The 23,098-nt window shown below is 49.5% G+C and overlaps 1 protein-coding gene and 1 long non-coding RNA gene across 4 annotated transcripts in view; one reads left to right on the top strand and one right to left on the bottom strand.

The window, feature by feature from the left end:
• Positions 1-1,382: 1,382 nt before the first annotated feature.
• On the bottom strand, positions 1,383-14,928 carry PLEKHB1 (pleckstrin homology domain containing B1). 3 transcript variants are annotated; one of them, XM_082343236.1, is made up of 8 exons: positions 14,781-14,927; positions 13,486-13,561; positions 11,951-12,103; positions 11,233-11,335; positions 10,088-10,127; positions 7,157-7,261; positions 3,328-3,424; positions 1,383-2,725 (listed from the first exon to the last, which is right to left on the bottom strand). In XM_082343236.1, the coding sequence occupies exons 2-8, from the start codon at positions 13,520-13,522 to the stop codon at positions 2,589-2,591; spliced, it is 672 nt and encodes a 223-aa protein (XP_082199362.1). In that variant the 5' UTR covers positions 13,523-13,561; positions 14,781-14,927; the 3' UTR covers positions 1,383-2,588. The 3 variants fall into 3 exon arrangements, with proteins under 3 accessions (XP_082199362.1, XP_082199363.1, XP_082199364.1); XM_082343237.1 differs by lacking the exon at positions 7,157-7,261; XM_082343238.1 differs by lacking the exons at positions 1,383-2,725; positions 3,328-3,424 and adding an exon at positions 3,431-6,661 and having other exon boundaries at positions 14,781-14,928.
• A 22-nt stretch (positions 14,929-14,950) lies between these two features.
• Positions 14,951-23,098, top strand: part of LOC309606323 — a 30,223-nt gene continuing 22,075 nt past the window's right edge. The window contains exon 1 of the long non-coding RNA XR_014231758.1: positions 14,951-23,077. This is a non-coding gene — a long non-coding RNA (uncharacterized lncRNA). The remainder of the gene's footprint in view (positions 23,078-23,098) is intronic.

The raw sequence follows: 23,098 nt of genomic DNA, 5'->3' as shown, positions 1-23,098 counted from the left end.
CTTGCCCTGTTTGGTGGGGTGAGTGGAAATAACCATGGTATCATCAGGACCATGATAAATGTAGCCCTAAGACCATAGATGCACAGAGAAAAGAGCCCTTAACCCAGCGGTGGGAGGTTCTCTATAACCTGGTCCATCCACTACCACTCCTCACCATGCAACTTGCTGTGACATCAGACTGTTTCCTGAACTTCACAGTGCTCTCAAGACCAAAATGTTTTTAGGCCTTTGTTCATGCCATTTCTTCCATCTGTTCTTTCTCCTTTCTCTGTTTGACAAACTCCTACTCATCCTTCAAGGCTCACCCTAAATTTTCACTTCCTGTCCCAAAGCTTTCCTCAGTCCCCTTGGCACAGTTGGATACCTCTTCCTCAGAGCTCCCACTGCACCATGTTCCTATCGAATTTCATTGAATCATTTCTTTTTGTTTATGTATCCCTCTAAGTTGGTGTCTGGGAATGGGCTGAGGTGGATACCTGATATTTTTGCCACCCAGCTCTCACCTATTCATCTTACTTCTGGGAACAGTGCCCTAAATTTCTTTTGGGACACCACCCCACCCCTGCTCTAAGCTCTGTTATTTCAGACCATCTTTTCCAGATCACAGTAGATTCAGAGATGGCCACAAGACCCAATTCAGGCTAATGTGCAACAGTTTGAATAAAAGTTCATGCCAGGACTTTTATTCATACTGTTGGAGGAAAAGAAGCTCTCTTGGCTAGACTTGAACCAAGGAGGGCATTAGTCTAGAGCTGCTGAATATCACTGCAACCTCTGAATGAGCCAGCCCCGTGGCTGTAAAGATGGAAACAAAGTCTAAGTGATAATATTTGAGTCCCTGGACCAAGCAGTTTCTGGACTTCTCAGGTATGTGGCCCAATATTTTCCCTTCTTGGGATTAAATCAGTTTGAGCATGGGGGTTCCTGTTACTTGCAGCCTGAAAAGGCCTGATGTAAGATGGTTTCCTTCCCTGGCCACCTTTGTCTCTATGAGTCCAACTCATTGATTCAACTCTAGAAGGATGGGAACCTACTGGAAAAGACCCCACCCAACACCACAGGGCTCTCAGAAAGCAGGCAGGGCATGACCTGGATCATCCATCTGCTCAGATGACAGAGATTCTGATGCAGCCTCTCCTCTCAAGCCCTCAGGGACAGCCAACTTCAACCTGCCAGCTTATGGGTGGGGAAAGCAAGATACAGAAATGTTAAGTGACTTGCCCTAAATTGCACAGCTAACATGCTGCCACCAATTCTACCTGACCTCAGAATCCACACTCTTCTCACTATACCAGAGAGGGCACTAGTAGGTGCTGAGTCATAGAGGTGTTCCAGGGAAACAGGGCCCCCCCTGGGGGAACAAACAAAGCCAGAGTCAGGGCTAGAGCCAACCACACCTTTATTAGTCTCTGCAGCAGGGCAACTGGAGCCCCTATCTACAAGGGAACTTTAGCAGGCTACTCTGGCTACTGGGCAGAGATGTTAGCATTTCTACTAGTGATTGGGACAGGATAGGGGAGGAGACTAGAAGGGGACCAAATGGGGAGACTGCTGGGCCACCTGCAGGGAGGCACATGTGGGGCCTTCAGGACTGAGACAAAGGTGGACCAGGTCCCAGAGGTGAACACTGCCATCTCCCCCAGAGTGAAGGAAGAGACAAAGCCTGAGATGGTGATAGCCACAGCTATGGATAGAGGGCCAAGCTTTTGGGGAATAGAAGTGCATTTCTTGATGGAGGCACCAACCTAGGGCGAATCACAAAGAGAGCTCACCTGCCCCCCAGGAAGAGGACACCAGGTTCAGCTCAATTGCTGCCCCAGGCACCTTGACATGGAAAACAGGTGCTTTCTGAACACTGAAGGAACAAAGGACCCAGAAATCTGGTAGCTGGGAAGGATGGGGCTAAACTCAGGGAGTGTTTTGGGTTTGGGTATTAAAACAGGCAATATATTCATTATGGTGCAATCATGAAACTTCCCTCCAAAAAGCTCACACCTCCCCCTTAGCCAGCAACCTCCTTAGCCTGGAGGGCCATCATGATCTGACCCTTGCCCACACCCCAGCCCAAACGAACTCCCATTCAATTCTTTGGATGTGCCATTATGTTCACGGCTCTGCACTCTTGCCAACAACTTTACTCCTAGCCTACCTTCCTCACTCTTTGCCATCACACTGTCAAAAGACTGATAACTCCACCTTGTAAAGTGTTTGTTTACTCCAGTCTGCCCCACCAAGCCTGGAGCTGCCAGAGGAAAGAATCTGACTCCTGTATCTCCAGTGCCTGGGCAACCTGAAGACCCATGAGTTGCATTTTCTGTGTCCTGGCGTGTTTGGGGGAAACATACCCATATTTGTCTATAACGGATTTCTAGGGTGTCTAGCAGTAGATAAAAGAATTTTGAGCTATGTTTTTGCCTGGGATGATAGCTTCTTCTGATGTGCGGGGTGAGGGTGGGGAGTGGGAGGAACGATCCGAGCCCAGAAGGGGCTAATGGAAACTAAGGGGCCAAGTGGGACAGGGCTTGGATGGTGGCGGGTGGGACCAAGCAGGAAAGGGGTCTTTCTGGTCTACGCGCAGGGTCCAGTGCTCAGAACCAGCAGGGCGACCACATGAGCGAGCCGAGTGCTGCACCTGTGGCGGCTCCCGCAAGCATGCCCATGGCCAGGGGGGCGCCCGCGCTGTAGCAAGGATCGTCCCGGACCACTACGTGCGTCACGCCGGGGCCTGCGGAGAGAGAGCCCGTGAGGGCCAGGGACTTAAGAGGAGGGAGCAAAGAGATCATCCGCCTCCTTCTGCTAGACTCCAGCCCAAACCAAGATAAAGCACTGAACCCACTCTCCTGCTCCCCAGTCGGAGAAACTGAGGCCTTGATGCGGGAAGGACGCGCGCTCTGTTCCCACGGCTTCTATGCCCTGGATCTGCTACGGACGTTCTGGGACCGTGGGGCTAGGATGGACTGGCGAGGAAACCCCGGGGTCTCTAAGAAACTCCAGACTGCACCTGATGATGGATGGGCCTTCCCAACCGCCAGACCCTGGAGTGAGAGGAGGTAGCCTTTCCCGCATTAGCCACCAGGGGTCGCTACCAGCTCAAGAATGGGTATTGCTGGGCAGCCAGCGAATAGAGGCCGGACTAGAGAAGAGGTCAGCTCTGGAGTGGGGAGGGGCTCTGGTTCAAGAACCGTTCTGAGTCATGGGATGGGGAGGGGGCCTTGCGGAGGGTCCCACCTGGGAAAATCCATGGTCACTAAAAGGGTGGGGCCTGGCCCCTACTGACAGACCAGGGGCGGGAATTGAGGCAGGGGGAGGGGTGGGTCGGAGACTTACCATAGGTCGGTCCATAGTAGCTGCGGACATATGTGGCCTCGTGAGCGTTGGGGGGCACCACCTCATAGTAGTCCTGGTACGGGCTGTAGACGCGCACCTGGGGAGCCCTGCCTGGTCAGCTGCCGGAGAGCTGGGCCCGGCTTTTGTCCCCTACCCGCCACACCTGGTTCAGGCCCTTCTGGGCCCACAGAGCCTCCACACCAAGTTTACAAATGGGTCCCCAGATACCAGCAAACTCCTGAAGAAAGACCCTACCTCCCCACAAGGCCCTTCTTGTCCTCTAATACTTCAGCCCCTCCATCCAGCTCCCAGCGATGCCATTTTCCTGCCCTGGCTTCCTACCTAGCACTCCCCTGATCAAAAATTCTCCATGGCTCCCTACTTCCTTTGATAGATAGTCTAATATTTGCTAGCAGCTCTCCAGTGATGACACCTGGAGAAACCCAATGGACTTCTCTACTCTCCCGGTTATGGAGAGGGGGGCCTGGGCCTTGGCCAGGAAATAAAAGGGGGTTGTGGAGGAAGGAAGGGAAAGGAAAGGTAGAGATGGGAAGTAACTAAAGTATTATTAAGCATCCACCATGTTCCAGGTCCTAAGGGAGATGCTGACATGTGTTATTTCCTCTTATCCTTATAGCAGGCATTATTCACTCTGCCACACAGCTGGGGATGGAGGCTCAGAGAAGAATGGTCAGTGTTCTCTCTGGGAGGGAGGAATAGACTGTCCGCCCTCTTCCCTCCCCCATTAGATTTTTACCAACCCCTCAAAGCCTAATTCAAAAGTCACCCACTCCAGGAAGCCCTTCTGGCCTCAGAAAGAATCCTTTCTTCCTGAGTTCTCTGTGGACTATGCTTGTGCCTCTTGTTCCTAGCCTTCCTCCTGGCCTTTCCTGCCTGCACCCTGAATGTGAGCTGCCTACTGGCAAGGGCTTTGATTCATTTGTGTTGCCAGCAGGGCCTAGGGAATAGCAAGGACTAATAAATATATCCTGAATTAAATGGAAGCTTTTAATCCAAGACCCTCATTTTATCCATGGGGAACAGACTTGGAACAGACTTCTTAGGCCCCTTGCACCTTATATCTCTAACTGAGCTTAACACCTAAATGGTCCAGGTGGTCCCTTAAAAGTCCAGGTGTCCAAACTTAAACCATCTCAAAGTAATTTCATTATCCTTCGATCCCCCCAAACCTGCTCTTTTGTGAATGCTTTCCTCTAAATGCCACCACCATGCACTCATACCAAGACATCAGGTTGGCACCGCTGTCTTCACACACATCTTCCACATCATATTAGCCACCAGATCTCATGATTTTATCTTCTGAATATGCTCTTCTGTCCATCCTCTTGTCCAGTGCCAAGAGAATAAGCCATTGGTTTATTGGAAATTGTGGGCGACCATGAAAACACTTTTCAGAGGAGTGGTTGGAGAAAGAAGCCAGACTATGGAGGACTGAAGAATGGTTGAGAGAAGAGGGATGGAATCAGCATGTCATGACATCTCTTTTAAGAAGTCCGGCTGTAAAGGGGAGTCCTCCAAGCACACCTGTGATTTCAAGTATCCATGCCATTTCCCTTTGAAAGGGATTCCTTTCTCACCTTTTTTCATTCAACTACCTAACCTGTCTTTTAGACTCAACTCACATATCACTCTCCCTGAACCTCAGGTTCTGTTAGGGTCCCATCTGGGCACCCACGGCCCTTAGACTTCCATCATCACAGCACCAACCACTCTATGGTGTCATTGTTGTATCCCTGTGAGGTGTCTCCTCCATCAGACTTGAAGAAAACACCCCCTGCCCCCAACAAGGGCAGGGACTGGGTCTAATCAGGCCTGACTGGAACATGGTAGGTGCCTAATGTATTGAATTTATCTCAAGTGAGTCAAATACAGGGTCAGACTGGAACTAAGGTCACCCAACTCTAAGTCCAGTTTCAAGTTAGGGACAATGACCAGACCCAGAGCAATGCAGGAGGCTCAGACGAACAATGCTCAGTCTCAAGTGACTTCCCTTACTGTGCTCCTTCCCCAAGGGTGATCCAATAGGGCTTTCTGGTAGGGGTGACCAAGATCTGAGCTCTAAGCCTAGAAGGGGCTAGAGAGATCTAAGCACTCAGAGCCCCAGGTTTACTGGTAGGGAAGTTGAGGTCCTACATCTGCCCTGCACTGTGAGCCAGTGGGCCTGTCAGGCCCTGGAGAAAGTGGAAAACACCATCTCATGTCTCTGTGGGGCACCTGTTTCTACCCTCCAGGACTAAGAGGCCCAGAGGTAAGCTCATGTGGGTCACCTGGCAACGTGGCAGGGGATTCCCCAGAGACCTCACAGAATCTAAGGGTTTGATCCTGATCCTCTCCCACTCCAGGCCCAGCCCCTTTTGTAGGTGGGGACAGGGTCAGTCAATCAGGAGGTCACATGCAAATGGACCCCTCCCCTCAGAAAAGCTCAAGTTTATAGCTTTTTAAATTCAATTTTTTGGCATCCCCACTTTAAACAAACTTGTATCCTAGTTTGGGTATGGGGGATGCCTCAGAATGCTGGGCTGGGAATCCCAGCCCTGCCACTGATGAATTAAGTGACCCCGGTCATGTTATGTAACCTCTCAGAGCTTTAGTTTTCTCATCTGTAAATGAGGACAGTCTTTCCTACACTGCCCACTCCCAAGGCACAGTGAGAATCCAGCAGAACCATGTCTATGCATCGAGGTGGTCCTAGCACTTCTGGGCTCAGTGGTTCTGCACATCAGAATCGTCAGGAGAAATTTTTTAAACCATAGGTTTCCAAGGCCCCACCCAGAACTACAAAATTAGAGCATCCAGAAGTAGGAGCTGAACATTTGAATTGTTCTTAAGTCCGTAAGCGATTCTAATGCACAGCCACATTGAGCACCACTGTGCTAGAAAAGGAGTTCACAGTTGACCACAGGTACTCTAACCCAAGCCCCCCACTGTGCCCACCCCAGGTCAGGCTGAGTGCTGGAGACAGAGAGGGGATTCATCCCCAAATCCTGCTTTCCAGAAACACTGGGGAGAGGGGTGTGTGGCAGGGAGACAGACACGGACTAAATTATAATACGCAGTAGTGAGGCCATAACAGAGGTTTTTTTTACTCCTTCCTTCCTCTCTTTATTCATTCACTCATTTGCCCATTCAGTGACTACTGCTTGAGGCCTACTTGTACCCCACCCTCATGCACCAGGAATAGGAGGGTCAAAATAGACTGTCCCCATCACTGAGCACTCATTGTGCACCGGCTGTATACCCAGCACTGTGCCAGGTTCCACAGGGGCAGAGCTGACCTAACTTGATCCTTGCCTTGAAGGAAGTGCCAGGTCTCCTGGGAGAATAGAGACAAAAATAAAGGAACTAGAAATCAGGCAGAATGAAGACAGGACTAAGCACTAATGCAGTGGGTTGTGGGAGGGAGTGACAATGCCTGGAGGTCTGGGAAGTCCTCCCTGAGGAGGTGGCAGCCTTTGAGGTGCATCTTAGAGGATAAGCATCATTTTGTCAGGTGAGTAAGGAAATTAAGGGTCTTTGCAGCAGATAGAGCAACACATGCAAAGGCTGGAGAGACAGAAAAGGTCGGGCAGAGCTGGGAGCAGGGGGTTGAGCAGAGCAGTTGGAGCGCAGGGGATGAGGGGGATGAGGTGGGCAAGTCTGGCCCAGGCCAGACTCCAAGGGCCTTGAAAGCAGGGCTGTGGTTGGTGTCCTATGAACGATCGGGAGCCATGGGATGTTTGTGAGCAGGGAAGGGATGTGACTGGGCCCACTGTTGGAGGCACATCCTGGTGGCCAGAATGGAGGCCGGGAGGGCTGAGCCAGCACTTACCCAGATCCGCCTCTCAACCTTACAGGGGCTCCACGAGCGGGTCACACACCTGACCTTGGGGCAAACCCGGCGGCTCCTGGGAGGGACGGTGGCTCCAGCTGGGGCCTGCTCAAGCCACAGAAACCCAAGAAGGGGAGGGAGGGAGATGTTAGAGGCCCTCTACATCTGGAGAGACTTGGCGCTCTTCACAGGCCCTAGCAGAGCCCTCTGCCAGCTGGGCAAGGGAAGGGGGTATCCTCTTCTTCCTCAGCCCATGGTAATGGTGGGAAGCTCAGAAGGGGTGGTGATTTTGCCAAAGTTACACAGAGAAGACGGATCAGTAGTGTCTCTCCAGAATTAGCCCACCTTCGCCTGTTTCAGGCTGCTGAGGCTCCCAGTCTCCAGGGAGGACAGTACAGCTCTCATCTAACTGCCCACCCACCTGCACCCATCACTGGCCCCACAGCCTTGCCCCTGACTGTGCCCCCGGCCCTGTGTTCCCTGGAACAGCCAGCGTCCTGACTGTGCCCCCAGCCCTGTGTTCCCTGGAACAGCCAGGGTCAGGGGCTCCTCCTGGAGCCTCCACCCAGAGTGGGCTATAAACCTGCAGGATGTGGAGGGACAAAGCACAGGTCACTCCTATTAGGCACAGGAAAGACAGACACAGGCATGAACACTCAGAGATGGGCAGACACTAGTACAAAGACACAGAGGTACAAACACACCCAGTTCGAGCAAGCCTAGGGACCAGAGGGATGTGTGTGTGTGTGTGCACGTGCGCGTGTGCTTGCGTGTGTGTGTGTGTGCGCGCACATGTGCGTGTGTGCGTATGTGTGTGTAGAGCTGGGGGAGGTGGAGTGGAGGGTCAGAGGAGAGAGATTTAGGAAGCAGAGCAGCAGGAAGGTGGATAGGCAGAGAAGACACAAGGCAGCTTCATAGAGTCACAGAGTGCAGAACGGTCAGCCCTCACCTCCTTCCTCCTGCCCCTCTTGGGTGGGACTGATCTGCCCTGCATAAGTGGGATTTGGAGCTCAGAGCCAGGTCCCTCCACCCTGCTGACCACTGCCCCAGCCTCCTCTTACACAGCCTCCACCCAGAAGCCTGAGTCTGCTCCCCAAAGCCTGACCACAGCCCCGCTGCTTAATGCCCTTTATTGCTCCCCACAACCCTCAGGATAAAGTTCAGTTCCTTCACCTGGACTTCAAGGCCGTTTGTGACATGGCTCCTCAGAGGTCATGTCTCCTATTTCTTTCCCTCCATGCCTTACCCTCCAGCCAGGCCAGACTCCTGGCCGTTAGACACACGTGTGCATATACACACTTGCACATACCACTTCCCCACCTCTGCTCATGTAGCTCCTACTGCAGTAATGCCCTTCCCTCAAAGTCTCACTGACCTAGGTTCCAGTGCAGGCTCTTCCACTGACTTAAGACTATGAGACTTTGGACGAGTCAATTCCCCTCTGAACCTCAGCTCCCCAGCTATAAAATGGGACTAAAAATACCAACCCCTACCCCTTCTTATTGAAGATTAAATGATATAACCAATGCTGGGTGGTCAAGCACAATGCCTGGCCCTTAGCCGGTGAATGCCTGAGGGAGTTTCTAAATGCAGCCCAGTCTTCCCTACTACTTCCCAGCAGACTTTTCTTTTCTAGATGAGAAGGAGCTCCACCGTGCCACAGGTAGAAGGAGCAAGCACAGAATCTGGGGTCAGGCAGATGGGGGTTGAGGCCAAGCTTGGCCACCCGAGCTCCTCAAAACCACGCCTTTGGGCAGCTCCTCAAAACCATACCTCCATCAATCACTAAGTTCTGTTGATTCTACCTCTTAAATGTGTCTTATCCTCATCAGCTTGTCTCTGCCAGCAAGGCCTTAGTCCAGACCCGCAGGCGGTCACCTGCACACTGTCCCAGCCTTCTAACAGGTCTCCGGGCATCCACTCTTACCCTCTACAATCCATTCCCTACCTACCAGCCAGACTGTCTTTTTAAAACTACAAGTCTGGTCTGATCTGCTCATGCCGCTCCTCTGCTTAAAAACTTTCAATGACTTCCCAGTGTTCTTGGCAGAAACCACTATCCTTAACACAGCCTTTAATGCCTGGCTCTGCTAACCCTCCTTCCCCCACGGCTCTCTCTCTCCCTGAGATCCAGCCACCCCAGCCTTCCTTCTGTTCTTCAACTTGCCAGCATCATAACCCCTCTCAGGGCCTTTGCACCTGCAGTTCCCTCTGCCTGGAAAGCTCTTCCCTTCACCCTACCCCAGCCCTTTCACCCAGTTGATTTCTGTTATCCTTCAGGTCTCATCTTAAGCCTTGTCTGGACTCCCACCTGGATCAGGCCATCAAGGTGCATGCACATTGAATGCACCCTGCCTGTCTCTGTCAGAGAAGTTACCACCATTGCAATGGAATCACTAACTATGTAATTTGTGACGTCACGTCTAGCTCCCCATTAGGCTAAGTCCAGGAAGGCAGGGCCCATGTCTCCTGAGCTACCCTCTGATCCCTGGTCCTTGGCACAGTGCCTGGCACATAGTAGGAACTCAGTAAATATTTGTTGTGTGGATGAATGAAGCTCAATCTTATCATCTGCAGAGAGAGAACAATAATCCCAACCTCACAGGACGGTCAAGGGGAGTAGCTGGTATTGTAACTATATCACACCTGAGACATAATAGTTGCTGGATAAAAGATAGTTCCTTTCCCCCTGTTCACATGCCACCCCCTTCAACAAGCCTTCTTGGAGGCCTCTCTCTCCCTCCTCCAAGCACCAGCTGGATGTCTTCTGTCCTTTTCCACTCGGGACTCAGGGCATCTGAGTCTGCACAAGTCTATTCACTCACATATATGGAAACTGAGAACTGCTGGCTGGCAGAGACCGAATCTGAGTCACCCATGATTCCATGGCAGGTAGGGGTGGGGAGGAGACAGGGAGGGAAGGGGGCTCACCGGGGTGGAGTTCGCCTCCAGCAGTGCCGTCTTCCATGCTCTGCAATGCAAACCCACCAGACCATGAGGAGGGAGTTCAGGAGAAAGCAGATTGGGTCCCACATTTTAGACTTTCCTCCCCAACCCAGCCTCTAGCCCTAGTCTCTTGTGAAGGGGGAGATCCTCTTGACTCCCTTGGGTAGACAAAGGTGACCCCCTCTGCTGCTCCAGTCACATAGACAAGCCCTCAGTTGAGCTGCAGCCTCCTAATTCATTCTTAGTCCATAGTCTCTTTCCCTCTAGAAATTCCAGTTTCCCCATCTAGACAAAAGACAGCTGGGCTTGGGTGGTCCCTTAGGAGTTCAGATTCTGACATGCCTAGGCTGGTTCTTTGGCTGCAGCCCACCTCCACATCCCAAACCTACAAACTCAGTTCCCCAATGCTCTGACCCCAGAGCCCCGGGAACACCCAGTGGACACCGGACAATTGAGCCTTTGTTGGTTGCCATGGCACCTGGCTGGGGTGGACAAGGCGGCTCTGTGCTTTGTCTACCCCGAGCTCAGCCTCCCCTACTCCCCACACATCCCATCTCTTTCACTCTCCTACAGTGCAAAGGCCAACTGACCTTCCGCCAGAGAGTGGGAAGGGCAAGAATGTGAGTGAGGAAGACACGCCCAGTCTCTCAGTGTGGATCTGCATCTCATATGGGGGGCCCGCGGGCTGCCTCTGTTAGGCAGGTTAGGGTCTATCCCTCAGATCAGAGTACCCCCTGCCCCAGGCCATCTTCTAGGAAGGGAGTGAGAAGGAGGGCCTCTGAGGATGCCACGGGGCTGTCTGTTCTTTTGTATCACCCCCAAGCGAGGGCTCACCTCAGAGGCTGCTAGATACCCAACTCTGAGTGACCAGGGACCACACACCTGAGGCAGGTATGCACACCCCTCCCCTAACAGTCCGGAATTCATCCCTAACCATATCAGTTTACTGGATACCATACCAATCACCATGAGCCATTCAAATCCACTCTGCCCAGCCTCCATTGAGACTACCATGCTCACTGGTCTTTGTCCCCTTTTCCTACCTTTAGGGAACTAGAGGCCCAATGAGGAGGAGGCGTCTGGTCATATTCCCCAAGATCCCACCCCCTCCTCTCCTGGGAACCACTCACATGGCATCATCCCGGGTCTCTGCACACAGGTGCAGGCGGGCGCCCTCTCGTAGGTTCACGGTCAGCAAGCCATCTCGGCTCCTGCCCTCTGGGGGCTGCACATCTAAAGGCAGACACACATATATGGGGTTTCCACAGGGCACAGGCCCCAGGTTTCCCCAGTAAACCAGAAACAAGAATAGAAACTGACTTCTCTGAGTCCTTTTTACTGGCCACTGCCAACCTCGTCTGATCCCACACACTTTCCTTGGGATTCTGCTCAACTCTTTAGACCCTTCCACCTTTCCACATTGCCTGCTTCTCTAGTTAGGTATATCTATCTCCCAGTTTCCCTGTATAATTATGGCCTGAGCCTTGATCAAGGAAATTTGCTGTGTGACTTTGGGCCAGTCACTTAATTTCTCTGAGCCTCCTTATTTCATTTCATCTTTTTCCATTCCTAGCACTGGAGAGGGCAGGAACTGTGTCTGACTCACCTCTGTGAACCCAGCATAGGGCCCAGGTCCAGCACAGAGTAGGAACTCAATAAGGAACTGATTTCTTAATTCACACCCACATGAATTATTGGAGGTGATAGAGGCCCAGAAGCAATGTCTATGGAAGGCCTCTGAAAGCCGCAAAGAGCCTTCCACCTGAGAACAGCAGGTGTTCTCAGACAGACACAGTGGGGGGGCCATGGCCATAGTCACAGTGCCAGAGAGAAAGGGGCTCTGCTCACCGCGGCACTCTTCGCCTATCTTTATGTCTCGGACGTTGAAGTGGATGAGCACGCGGTCCTCCTCATCCTGCGCAGTCTCATCGTGGTAGTAGCCCAGGGTTCCATCCAGCCACAGGGCGAACCAATTCCGCTTCCAGCGGCGGAGGATGGAGCCTGTGTGATATTCCAGACCCGCCAGGCAGGCTGATCACAGAGCCTGCTCGGGGGCAGGAGCCCTGGGTGGGTTCCCAGAGTCCCCTTACCCCCCCGCCCCCAGTGTTATAACCACCCCGTCCTTGTCCGTCTACCCCCTGAAATGATGGCAGGGCCTCTCTCTGTCTTGCTCACCCATTGCCTCCCACTGGGCCTAACACATAGTCAGGGCTCCATAAATGTGCTGAATGGTAAATGAATGATCAGATTCTTTCCTTGGGGGAAGCTGGAAATCTTTTTTTTTTTTAAGTGTCACAAGACATGGAGCACCTCCACAAATTTAAATTCATGTCCAATTGAACATTTGTTTCTATATGTACAGTTTGTCAGAGAAAAAGCGTTAAGTTGTTTTTGTATGAATGCAGAATATGATTTATGCAAGAATTAACAGAAAACAACTAGTCATCAAGTGCTTGCCTTAAGGAAACCCTTAGTTTCCATTGCATCCATTCTGCTGAGGGGTGTACAATTACTGTGAGCATACCTGAAAAAAAAGGCCAAGCCCCAGGTGACAGTCATTTGTGTAGTGTCTGCCTCTTCCACCAAATGGGGAGCAGAGGGATTGGCCATGGCTCACCTCACCTGTCCTGGCACCCAGCAGGACCTGGACTCAGTGTTTGCTGAACTGAATGAAGTGAGTACGGGTCATAGGGTGTGGGGAGCTCCTAGCCCGGGACAGCTCTGATTCAGATCATGACTCTGGTCAGAGGTGGGTCTGGAAGCCTGAGCCCTAGCTTTAGATATTTTGTGACTGGAAATCTTAACAGAAAAGGGTAAAGGCATAAGAGATCTTCTTAGAGCTTTACAAATTCCAAAGCACAGAGGCATTTTTCATTTTGTTCTGCGCCTTGTTCTGTGGCCAGCCCTGAGCATGGGTGCTATGGACACACGGAGAATTAAACCCAGTCCCTGCACTTGAGGCGCTCACAGTCTGGAGCCAGTATGAGGTGGGGGAGTGGTGAGGCCTACAGGTAAAGATGGTTATATATTTATCAGGGCTATAACAGGGGTATGTATGAGGCACTGGGAACGAAGAAGGGGGCCACTAACCCAGCTTGGTGCTACAGCAGGGGCTGGGCTGGTGAGGAGAGAAAAGGCAGAGAAGGCTCCTCACAGAAGGGGACATCTGAGCTGGGTCTTGAAGAGTAAGTAGTTTACCAAGCAGTCAGGAATGTGAAGGACATTCCGGGCAGAGAGAAGAGTATGGGCAAAGGAGAGGAGGATAAAAAGGGCATGATTTCTTGGGAGAAGGGTTCACTGTGCAGGTCCAACAGGCCACTTTCCTCATCCCTGCCCCTGGACAAGGTGCAGGACGGATGAGGGCTTGGCCCAGGGTCACTCACTCTGTCTCCACAGCCAGCCGCCCCTCACCAGGGCCATTTCCTCAAAAGGACTTTCCAGGGCAGAGTCAGGCGGAACCTGTTAGAGGAGCCACAGGACGCACGGGCCTCATCAACTGCTCCACAGCAGCTCCTCAGAGAAAAGCCCCCACCCCTGTCCTCCCTGGGGGAGCCACCGAGGAAACGTTTAAAGGAGTGTGAGTAAACAAACAAGGGCAAGCCTGTCTGTCTCCTCCCCATTCTCTGCTCCAGGCACGTAACGGGAGCACCGTGCTTGTGGGGTCAGCAGGGCAGTCACCCGTTGCGCTGGGGTGGGGCTGGGGGTCAGAAGCCCGGATTCCAATCTCAGCCCCATAACCTTGACCAAGTCCCTTCTCCCTGGCCTCCACTTCTAGATCTGTAAAAGCATGTCCATCAGGCAGGTAGAGACTGAAGTGAGGAACTCTTAAAATGTTAGAAACCCTGGAATTTTGAAACGCTGGCAGCAGAGAATATTAGAATCATGGCAATGAATGAGGGGCTTTCATGATAAGAGAAGCCTCCCTCACATTTGAACCCCACCGGAGCCATTTACAAAGTGCATAAAATAATAGTTCAACAGCGACTATGATTGATCGAGCACTGTGTGCCAGGTATACTTCTCAAGTGCTTTCATCTAGTATCTCGTTGAAGCCTCACAATAATCCTTGTTATTCCCAGGAAACTGGGGCCTGGAGAGGTCCAGTCACTTGGGCAGATTTGCTTGGTTTTTAAGCAGTGGAGCCAGGATTCACACCCAGCAGTCCTGGCTTCTAACCATTATTCTAGTAGGAGCTTTTAAAACTCCCAATACACAAGGTCATACCCAGTAATAATTAAATCAGAATATCTGGGGGCAGGAGGTAAGCACTGACAGTCTTCAAAGATACCCAGGTGATTCAGTGTACAGCAAAGTTTGGGCCCCACTGCAACTCTATTGGGTACTCTACTAGATGGGTAGGATCTTTACTCCTATTTTACAGATGGACAAACTGAGCTATATAGCATGTGACTTGTCCATGTGTGTGATGCAGCTTGGATTGGAATCCAGGTGCCCTCTGTTCTTGAACGCGGCTTACTTTCGAGCTGGTGCCTTCGCCCCTCCCCCCACTAGCTCACACCTGTTGCTGCGCAGCAAGGGCCGGCTGGCACACCTGGGTTGGAAGGCCAGTGCTTATCCCTGCTTCTCTTGCCGCTCCCTCCCATCTTCAAGCTCAGACATAGGTCAGATAAGACGGCCAGGTGCAAACTCCCTCTCCAACCCCCCTTGATGCACCCACCTGTCTACACCTGTTGCGACGCTGCTGCCAAAACGGCCGCTACTTGGTGCTGCGGCCTCCCAACCCGCTGCGCCTGCGCTTTGTGCGCCCCAGAGCGCCCGGGCCTGTTCACTCCCCAGGCTGCGCCCGGGACCTAGCTGCCTCGGGGCCCCGCCCTCCGGTCCCGCCCCGCCACCAGGGAGGGGGCGGGGCGTGTAGAGATGAGCTGACAGGAGGCCTTCTGGGACTTGTAGTCTGCAGGCCTAGATGTGGGTAATCAATATACAGCCTCTCGTGGGTGGTAGCCCGGTGCCCAACCGGAGCACAGGTGAGAGGCCACACCTGCGATTTTATTTTGCTATTAAGTCATTATTTTGTTCATTCATTTATCATGAAATACTTTTTTTCCAAGAATCTTGAGCTCTAATTTTCTAGAAAAATGTAAATTACAAGGAGAAATCAGGCTCCTAGTTTTGCCATGTTTTCTTGATACTCAGTTTGTGCCTGGCACCGGGCGTTAGTGGAGGGCACAAAAAAGCATCCAACAAGGCCCTTCCTCTTCTTTTCCCAGCTTCCCGTCTGGTGGAGGAGACAACATAAACACACAAAGCACAGGGTATGATTTGACAATGGGAAAGAAGACTCTGACTTTGACCAAGAGGTTCAGGAAGGCTTCCCAGAGGAGGCTGAAAGAGGTCTTGAAGGATGAGTATGAGTGTCCAGTATTTCAGTGTGTTTGGAAAGTAGAGTGCAGGGGTGGGGGTGGGGAGGGCATGGGGATCAGCAGGTGATGAAGCTGCAGGAGTTGCAAGGATATAACACGAAGGCCTTGGATGACAGGCTCAGGAGCTTGGGCATTATGACATAGTGACTGGAGCTTGGGCTTGCGGGTTTCAAGGTGAGGAGTTAGGTGGTTCAATTTATGGGTTGGAAAGGTATTTCTAGGACAGTCAAAAATGGATTGAAAGGGGCCCAACTAGAGAAAGAAGACTGTTTCTCTATCTACCACCACAGTCTGTTTCTCCAGGATCATTTCCTTGAATAGCTCAGCCCCGCAAACCCCCACCTAGGAGCAGACCCCCAGGATGTCATTCAGAGGATAGAGCTTATCAGGGCCTGAAAGATCCCTTGAGAACGGAACCCACCCTGCCCTGGGCCCTTTCTCCTGTCCCAGAGACCTCTTTCTTACCGGAGCTGCAGGGCTCATGGTTCCAGGGCGGCCAGAGCAGCATGTCCCAGAAGGCTCCTGCAGGGGGACATTTCCCTAAGCGCCTTGGAGATAAGGGGATCAGGAAGGTGCTACCAAGTGGAAACCGGAAGGGGGTGGCAAAGAGAGGGGGCACATATATCCTAGAGAAAGTCGTCCTTTCTCTCCAGTTCCAGGCCCACCGACTGATCCCCTATTTGACCTTCAGTTCACTGGATAACAAGTCATCTGTGATTTGGAGGTGGTCTTGGACTAGCATCGCTCAGATTCCCGGTGGGGGGCGAGGCCAGCCCTCCTCCCTCGGTCGGGGGCGGGGCTCAATCTTCCTCCAGCCGGGCTTGACCGTGCCATCACCCCAGTCCTGGATGCACAGCTTGGCTCTTTAAGCTTCCCTGTCTTGCTCCTGGTTTTCTGTAATCCTGACCTCAAGCTAACCCGGTGCCTCGGACCTTCATGCAGTGCGTGCCTTGCTGGGGGATCTGCCAGGGCTGATCCTATCTGCCTCTGAGCTCATCCCCTCCGTGCAGCCCCAGGAATCAGTTCTCCTAAACCACGCTGTTTTCCATCCTTGAGTCTGTCTGGAATGTCCCACCCCTACCTTCTCCAGACTGCAGTTGCCGCTGCTACTGCAGAAGGACGGAAAGGAGGGAGGGTAGGGTGGAGCTAGCCTCAGGGAATCTTGGTGCTGCCCCTCTTCCCTGCTCTCCCTGCTCCCCTTGGTGGCTCCTTCAAAGAGGGATGGGGCGGGGGAACAGTGCAGACAGCTCCCAGATGACATTCTCTGGATTTAGTAACAGATGAAAAAAAGATTTTCCAGCATCAGTGTGGAAGTCAGGGAAAGGTCTCCCCACTCCCCAACCAAAGAGGGGGGGCGCTATGACGAGAAAAAAGGGAAAGGAGAAAGGATGCTTGGCAAACTAAAACCACAGATGCCACTATAGAATCTAAACGCAGCATGACCTGACATAAATCTCTAAAATGTTGGTCAATGACCCTCTTTGAGAAGCTGATAAATGTTGTAGACTCTGCCTAGGAAAAAATGCACACACATCACATTTTGCATATAATTCCTGGGGCTTCGTAGACCCCTGAAGCTATGATTGCTACTGAGATTGTTTTTAATCTTCACAGCTGTGCAGATGGGTGGAAGAGTGTGGATTGACAAGTGAGAAGGGCTGAGAGCATAGTAGGAAACAGCTTCAGCAGTACTGGCTTTGAGAGGCTGTTTAATTAACTACAATGTATTGAGACCAACAAGCCAACAAGTTAACTTTTACATTTCTGTTGTAACTGTGGTACATAGAACCATTAGCAGAGAGAAAAGTATTTTGCTATTTCAAATATCTCTGGTGGATGAACAGCTCATGGATAATACATTGTTTAGAGAATAGTGGGCTGGCTTATCAAATTAAAATTTACTACTTACATTTTCTAGAGAGTATAATATAATGAGAATAATTTATATTATCTCTATTTATCAAAAAATTCTGAAATTTATATCAAAATGCAACTGGAGCAAAACCTCTTATGTAAAAGTTTAAAAATAATTTTAGTGAGATATAATTTACATACTATGAAATTCACTCTTTTAAAGTATACAATTCACTGTTCTGATATATTCACAGAGTTGTGCAACCATCACTGCTATCTCGTTTCAGATCATTTTCATCACCCCAAAAAGAAACTTGTATGGTCAGGCCACTCAAGATGGCTGTTCTCTTACTCTGTGAATCCCCTGCCGGACCAGTACCTGCTTCACCTAAACCCTACGCAAATGACTGACCTTCCTACACACTTGCCCCAGGCCCCAGCTGGTAATTGTTCTTATCAAAGAGGCAGTGATACTGGTTCCCCTGGTAACTAATGAGCCCACCTGACATCAATTCCCCTCTAACTGGTAACCTTCCCTTACCTCGAGAGCGAAGACTGCCACCATATCGTGCCCGCCGTCTGCCGCGCATAGTGGGGTGTCACTCCAGGACCTTGCTTCGGACGTGTAAGCTCCCCCATCCATTAAACCATTGATGTCTCTGTTGCTGACTTCGGGCTCTTTCTTCGGTCTTGAAGCTGGGCAAGCACAGGCCTTGTAGGCCTGTGGGGTGCAGCCCAACAAAACTCTGTATCCTGGGACTTCCCTGGCAGTGCAGTGGTTAAGACTCTGCGCTTCCACTGCAGGGGGTGCGGGTTCGATCCCTGGTTGGGGAAATAAGATCTCACGTGCCATGAGGCCCAGCAAAAAAACACAAAAAAACAAAACAAAACTCTATATCCTTTAGCAGTCACTCTCAATCCCCTTTCTCCCCAGCCCCTGCCGACCACTACTTTGTATGAATTTGCCTATTCTGAACATTACATATGTGACCTTTCATGATTTGCTTCTTTCACTTAATGTTTTCTAGTTTCATCCATGTTGTAGCAGGTATCAGTACAGCTGACTCTCTGTATCTGTGGGGAATTGGTTCCAGGACTCCCCAAAACACACACACCAAAATCCTCAGGTGCTCAAGTCCCTTATATAAAATGGCATAATATTTGCATATAACCTACCCACATCCACATCCTATACTTTATTTTATTTTTAAAATTTATTTTATTTTATTATTATTATTTTTTGGCTGTGTTGGGTCTTTGTTGCTCCGCGCAGGCTTTCTCTACCTGCGGTGGGGGGGCTACTCTTCGTTGAGGTGAGTGGGCTTCTCATTGTGGTGGCTTCTCTTATTGCGGAGCACGGGCTCTAGACGCGTGGGCTTCATTAGTTGCAGCACGGGGGCTCAGTAGTTGTGGCTCACGGGCTTAGTTGCTCCGTGGCATGTGGGATCTTCCCAGACCAGGGCTCGAACCCATGTCCCCTGCATTGGCAGGCGGATTCTTAACCACTGTGCCACCAGGGAAGCCCCACACATCCTATACTTTAAAATATCTCTAGATTACTTATAATACCTAAAAACAATGTAAATACTGTGTAAATAGTTGCAAATACAATGTGTTTTTACAACTATGTAAATTTGCCTTCCCTAGGCAAATTCAAATTTTGCTATTTGGCACTGACTGGAATTTTTTGTAATATATTTTTGATCTGTAGTTGATTGAATTTGCAGGTGCAGAACCTGCTGGTATGGAGGGTTGACTGTACTTCATTTCTTTTTATTGATGAATAACATTCTATACCATGTTTTATTTATCCATTCATTAGTTAATAGACATTTTTGGTTTCTACCTTTTAGCTATTATCAACAATACTGCTATGAATATTTGTGTACAAGTATTTGGGTGGACATATGTTTTTATTCCTCTTGGGTATGATATTGCTGAATCATATGGTAACTGTTTCACATTTTGAGGAACTGTCAAACTATTTTCCAAAGTGGCTGCACCATTTTACAATCCCACCAGCAATCCATGAGCATTCCAGTTTTTCTCATCCTCATCAACCCTTGTTATTGTCTCTCTTTTCGATTACAGCCATCCTAGCAGGTGAAAAGTATTGTCTTGTGGTTTTGATTTGCATTTCCCTAGTGATCAGTGATGTTGAGCATCTTTTCATGTGCATATTAGCCATTTGTATATTTTCTTTGGAGAAATGTTTCTTCTCCATTTTTCAGTTGGATTGTTCTTTATTGTTATAAAATTTTTTTTAACTTAAAAAATGTAGATAATTTTCAAATAACTTTGAGGAAAAACATTGAAATGGTCTTGCAGTGTTTCAGAGGTTTGAGTAGAAAGTTTACGTTCAGGCTCAAAGAACCTGGAAGGTAACATACTTCCATTTCCTGGACAGGAATGTCCAGAGAAAAACCCAGCCCATGAGGGAATATAAGAAGGACAGCAACCTCTTAGTGGAAAGCCATCCCTGAGGGGTTCATCCAGGCTTCTGGAGTGGGAGGCAGTTAGTTTTATTTGTTTTATGTCTAGGCTATAATACCCATTATTCAGTCAAAATGCTAATCTAGGTGTTACTGTGAAGGTATTTTGTAGATGTGGTTAACCTCTACGATCAGTTGACTTTAAGTAAAGGAGATTATCCTTGATGATCATCCAATTAGTCAAAGGGCCTTAAGAGCAAAATGGAGATTTCCCTGAAGAAGAAGACTATATAGTCTGTGGACTATAGTCTCAGCACCTGACTGAGAGTTTCCAGTCTGCTGGCTGCACTATAGGTTTCAGGCTTGTCAGCCCTCACAATTGCATAAGCCAATTCCTTGAGATAAATCTCTTTACATATGTATGTATAGCCTACTGGTTCTGTTTCTCTATAGAGCCCTGACTAATACAGGGAGGAAGATGTCTTCTTGTCAGGAACTCCCTGTTTGAATGTATTGGAAACACCAGATTTGGGAATGGAGGAAGAAAGCCTGGCAGCCAAGGAGAGGGTCTGAGGGGAGGGGTGTTGAGACCCTCCTATCTCAGAAGAAACAGCACCCCATGCCCAGAGATGAGGGCTTGCAAATGCTCCCTGGAAAATTCTCCATCTGGATCATCAGATGCATGAGGAACCACTTCTAGAAGCTCACTGTTTCCATTGTTGTTTGTCTCATATCTGCAATGTTTTGTCTTGAGATGAAGAGGTTTCTTTCAGCCTCCTGTGCTCTTGTTCAGCGATCAGGACCTTTTGGTTCAAGGGAGATAATTTGGTTTTGAGAACAAATGATGCTTTCCAGCTTTTCGTAAAGGTCTTTGATTTGCTCTCTGAAGGTCTTCAGCTCTTCATTTGCATGCTCATCTTGTCATTTGCTTCAGAACTTTCCTCCTCTTGTTCCAAGTAATGATCTTCCAGGACAGATAATTTCTCAAGAGACTCCATTTCTTTCTCTTGACAAAGTTCAGTCACTTCATTTCCTCTTCCCTGAAGCCTTTGATATGCACTTTTTCAAAAGTCAAGATTTGCTCAGCCTGAATACTTCTAAGATGATTAGTCATGTCGGCTTTTGTGTTTCCTTCTTTAGCAATGTTGATGTAGAATTGATTTCTCCCTCCATCTTGGATGTTCAAATGCACACTCGACTTTTCAACATCAGTCAGTTTCCTCCTGGCTCCTCTGGTCTGGTCATAAATACTGTCTCCACTTCCCAAGTCCAAGTCATTATCTGTGTTCTCTTCTCCAAGGGGAGCTGTCAGGTCTTTCATCTTTAGCCAACATTTCTCCAGAGACTTGACCTGACTCTTCACACATGCCCTGGAGTTCTGTATGAAGGTCCTGAGTCTTTCTTTTGTTGCCCATATAGCATTAAGTTTGCTTTTGCTTTTTCCACTTGTATTTTTGATGGATTTGGTTCCTGCTTCCAGACACAGGATCTTTCTCATGTTATAAGAGATTGGCTTATCTTGATATGAATATTGAAGTTTTTCTTTTCCTAGCTGGTTTGCTATTAAGCATAAGATGGACTAAATCATGTGGTTAGGCATTTCCAGGGTGTCAGGCACTTCTTTCATTGCAGTGTGAAACTGACAAGGCCTTTTATTTTATTACAGCTAGTGCTGAATTGTTAATAGTGTGTTCCTTGACTCTTTGTACGAAAAAATTCTGCCTAAAACCAAGGGAACTGTTAACACGTATACTGTCATGGCACATGGAACCAACTCCCATTGATGCCCAGGAGAGTGAGATGTGGTCTCACATTGTCAGGCACTCCTGCATAGAACTCTGCAGCAGCTCCCAGGTTTGCCAACGGTGCAGCTCCGTGTCAGGACAAAGCCCCTCCACAATATCTAGGCTACACAGAGCCCCCTCTGCTGTCACCAAGTCCCTCTGGGAGTGGAGAACACTGAGCAAGTTTCTGCCCAGAACCAAGCCTGCATCTGGCAACTGGGCAGACTGCGAATGAGAGGGTCAAGGCGGGACAGGAAGAATACAACAGCCCTGTGTCAGATACCCTGATACCCTCAACCTTGTCCAGGGCTCCTTCTTTTCTCTACTTAAACCTCTCCTTCTGTGGCCCTGGAGGCCTCATTCTATTCCCTCTGCCTGGAAAATGCTGCCCAGCTGTGGGCAAGGCCCATCCTGTGGTTACTTGGCCTCATTGTCTCTGTGTCCCCTGTGCCCAAGGCAGAGCTTGGCACAGAATAGGTGCTCAGTGCTCCATGAATATTCTTGGAGAGAATGAATGAATGAGTGAACAGATGAAGGAGGGACAAAGCCATCATTTGCCATCCCTGCAGATTCACACGTAATACTAGCTCTGTTGCCTCAGGAGATGGTTCCCTTAGGAGAGCTTAAAACTCCTTTCAAATCCAGTGTAGGATGGTGGAGAGAAAGGGGCAGTGGGAGCTCTGCCCTGGGCTCCTCATTCCTGGGCCACTCCCACCCTGCCATCCCCACTAGGAGACTGAGTGTTTTATCGGCATGTGTAAATTGGGACAACAATGCCTGCTTCACATGAAGTTGTGAGGAGTAACACAAGAGTAGACATAGAGCCTGGCAGGTAATGGGTTCAAAAGAGTTTAGTAAAATTCCATCATCCAAGGCATTAGCAACTCCTTCCATTAATCCAGTATTCTGTTATTCCACCCAGGTTTAACAAGAGCATTGAGATAAGAAAATAAAATAGCAGTTATAAACTTAAGAAAAAAAGAGATAAAACTCTTTTTACTGTTAACAGTGTATGCCTGGTAAACATTAAGAGACTCTAATAAAAACTGCTAGAATTAATAAAAGAATTGGGCAAGGTGACTGTATATAAAATAAACAAAAAGTGCAAATGCTTTTTTTTTTTTTTGAGAAAACTTCATATCGAGGTATAAAAAGCAACTGTAGACTGTTAGCTCCTCTCTCCTTCGATTCCCTCCTCTGGAAACTGGCGTCCCCAGGCCTGGTTGGTTCCGCAGCTCGCCAATGCTGAACATATTTTGGGGGGCAGAGAGGTGGGTAGGGAGAACTATTTTATCTGGCTTTTGTAGTTGTTCTCAGCAGGAGCACTCACTGCCAAAAGCTGCTCTGTCATACTTGGAAGCAAAAGTGTCAATCTTTTTTTTTTAACTCTTAGAGTGAATACTTACCGTGAAAATTGGAGGGAAAATTACATTTATAGCAACCAAAACTATGGAATACTTCAGAAAACACTTAACAAGAGAAGTACAGAACCTATAAAGAGAAACCACCGAATCTTATTAAAAGGTATAAAACTAGACTTGAATG

Source organism: Balaenoptera borealis (assembly GCF_965194805.1).
Source record: "Balaenoptera borealis genome assembly, chromosome: 11".
NCBI classification, from domain to species: Eukaryota; Metazoa; Chordata; class Mammalia; order Artiodactyla; family Balaenopteridae; genus Balaenoptera; species Balaenoptera borealis.
Note: the sequence above shows the minus strand (reverse complement) of the source record. Positions and strands in the feature narration are given on the sequence as shown.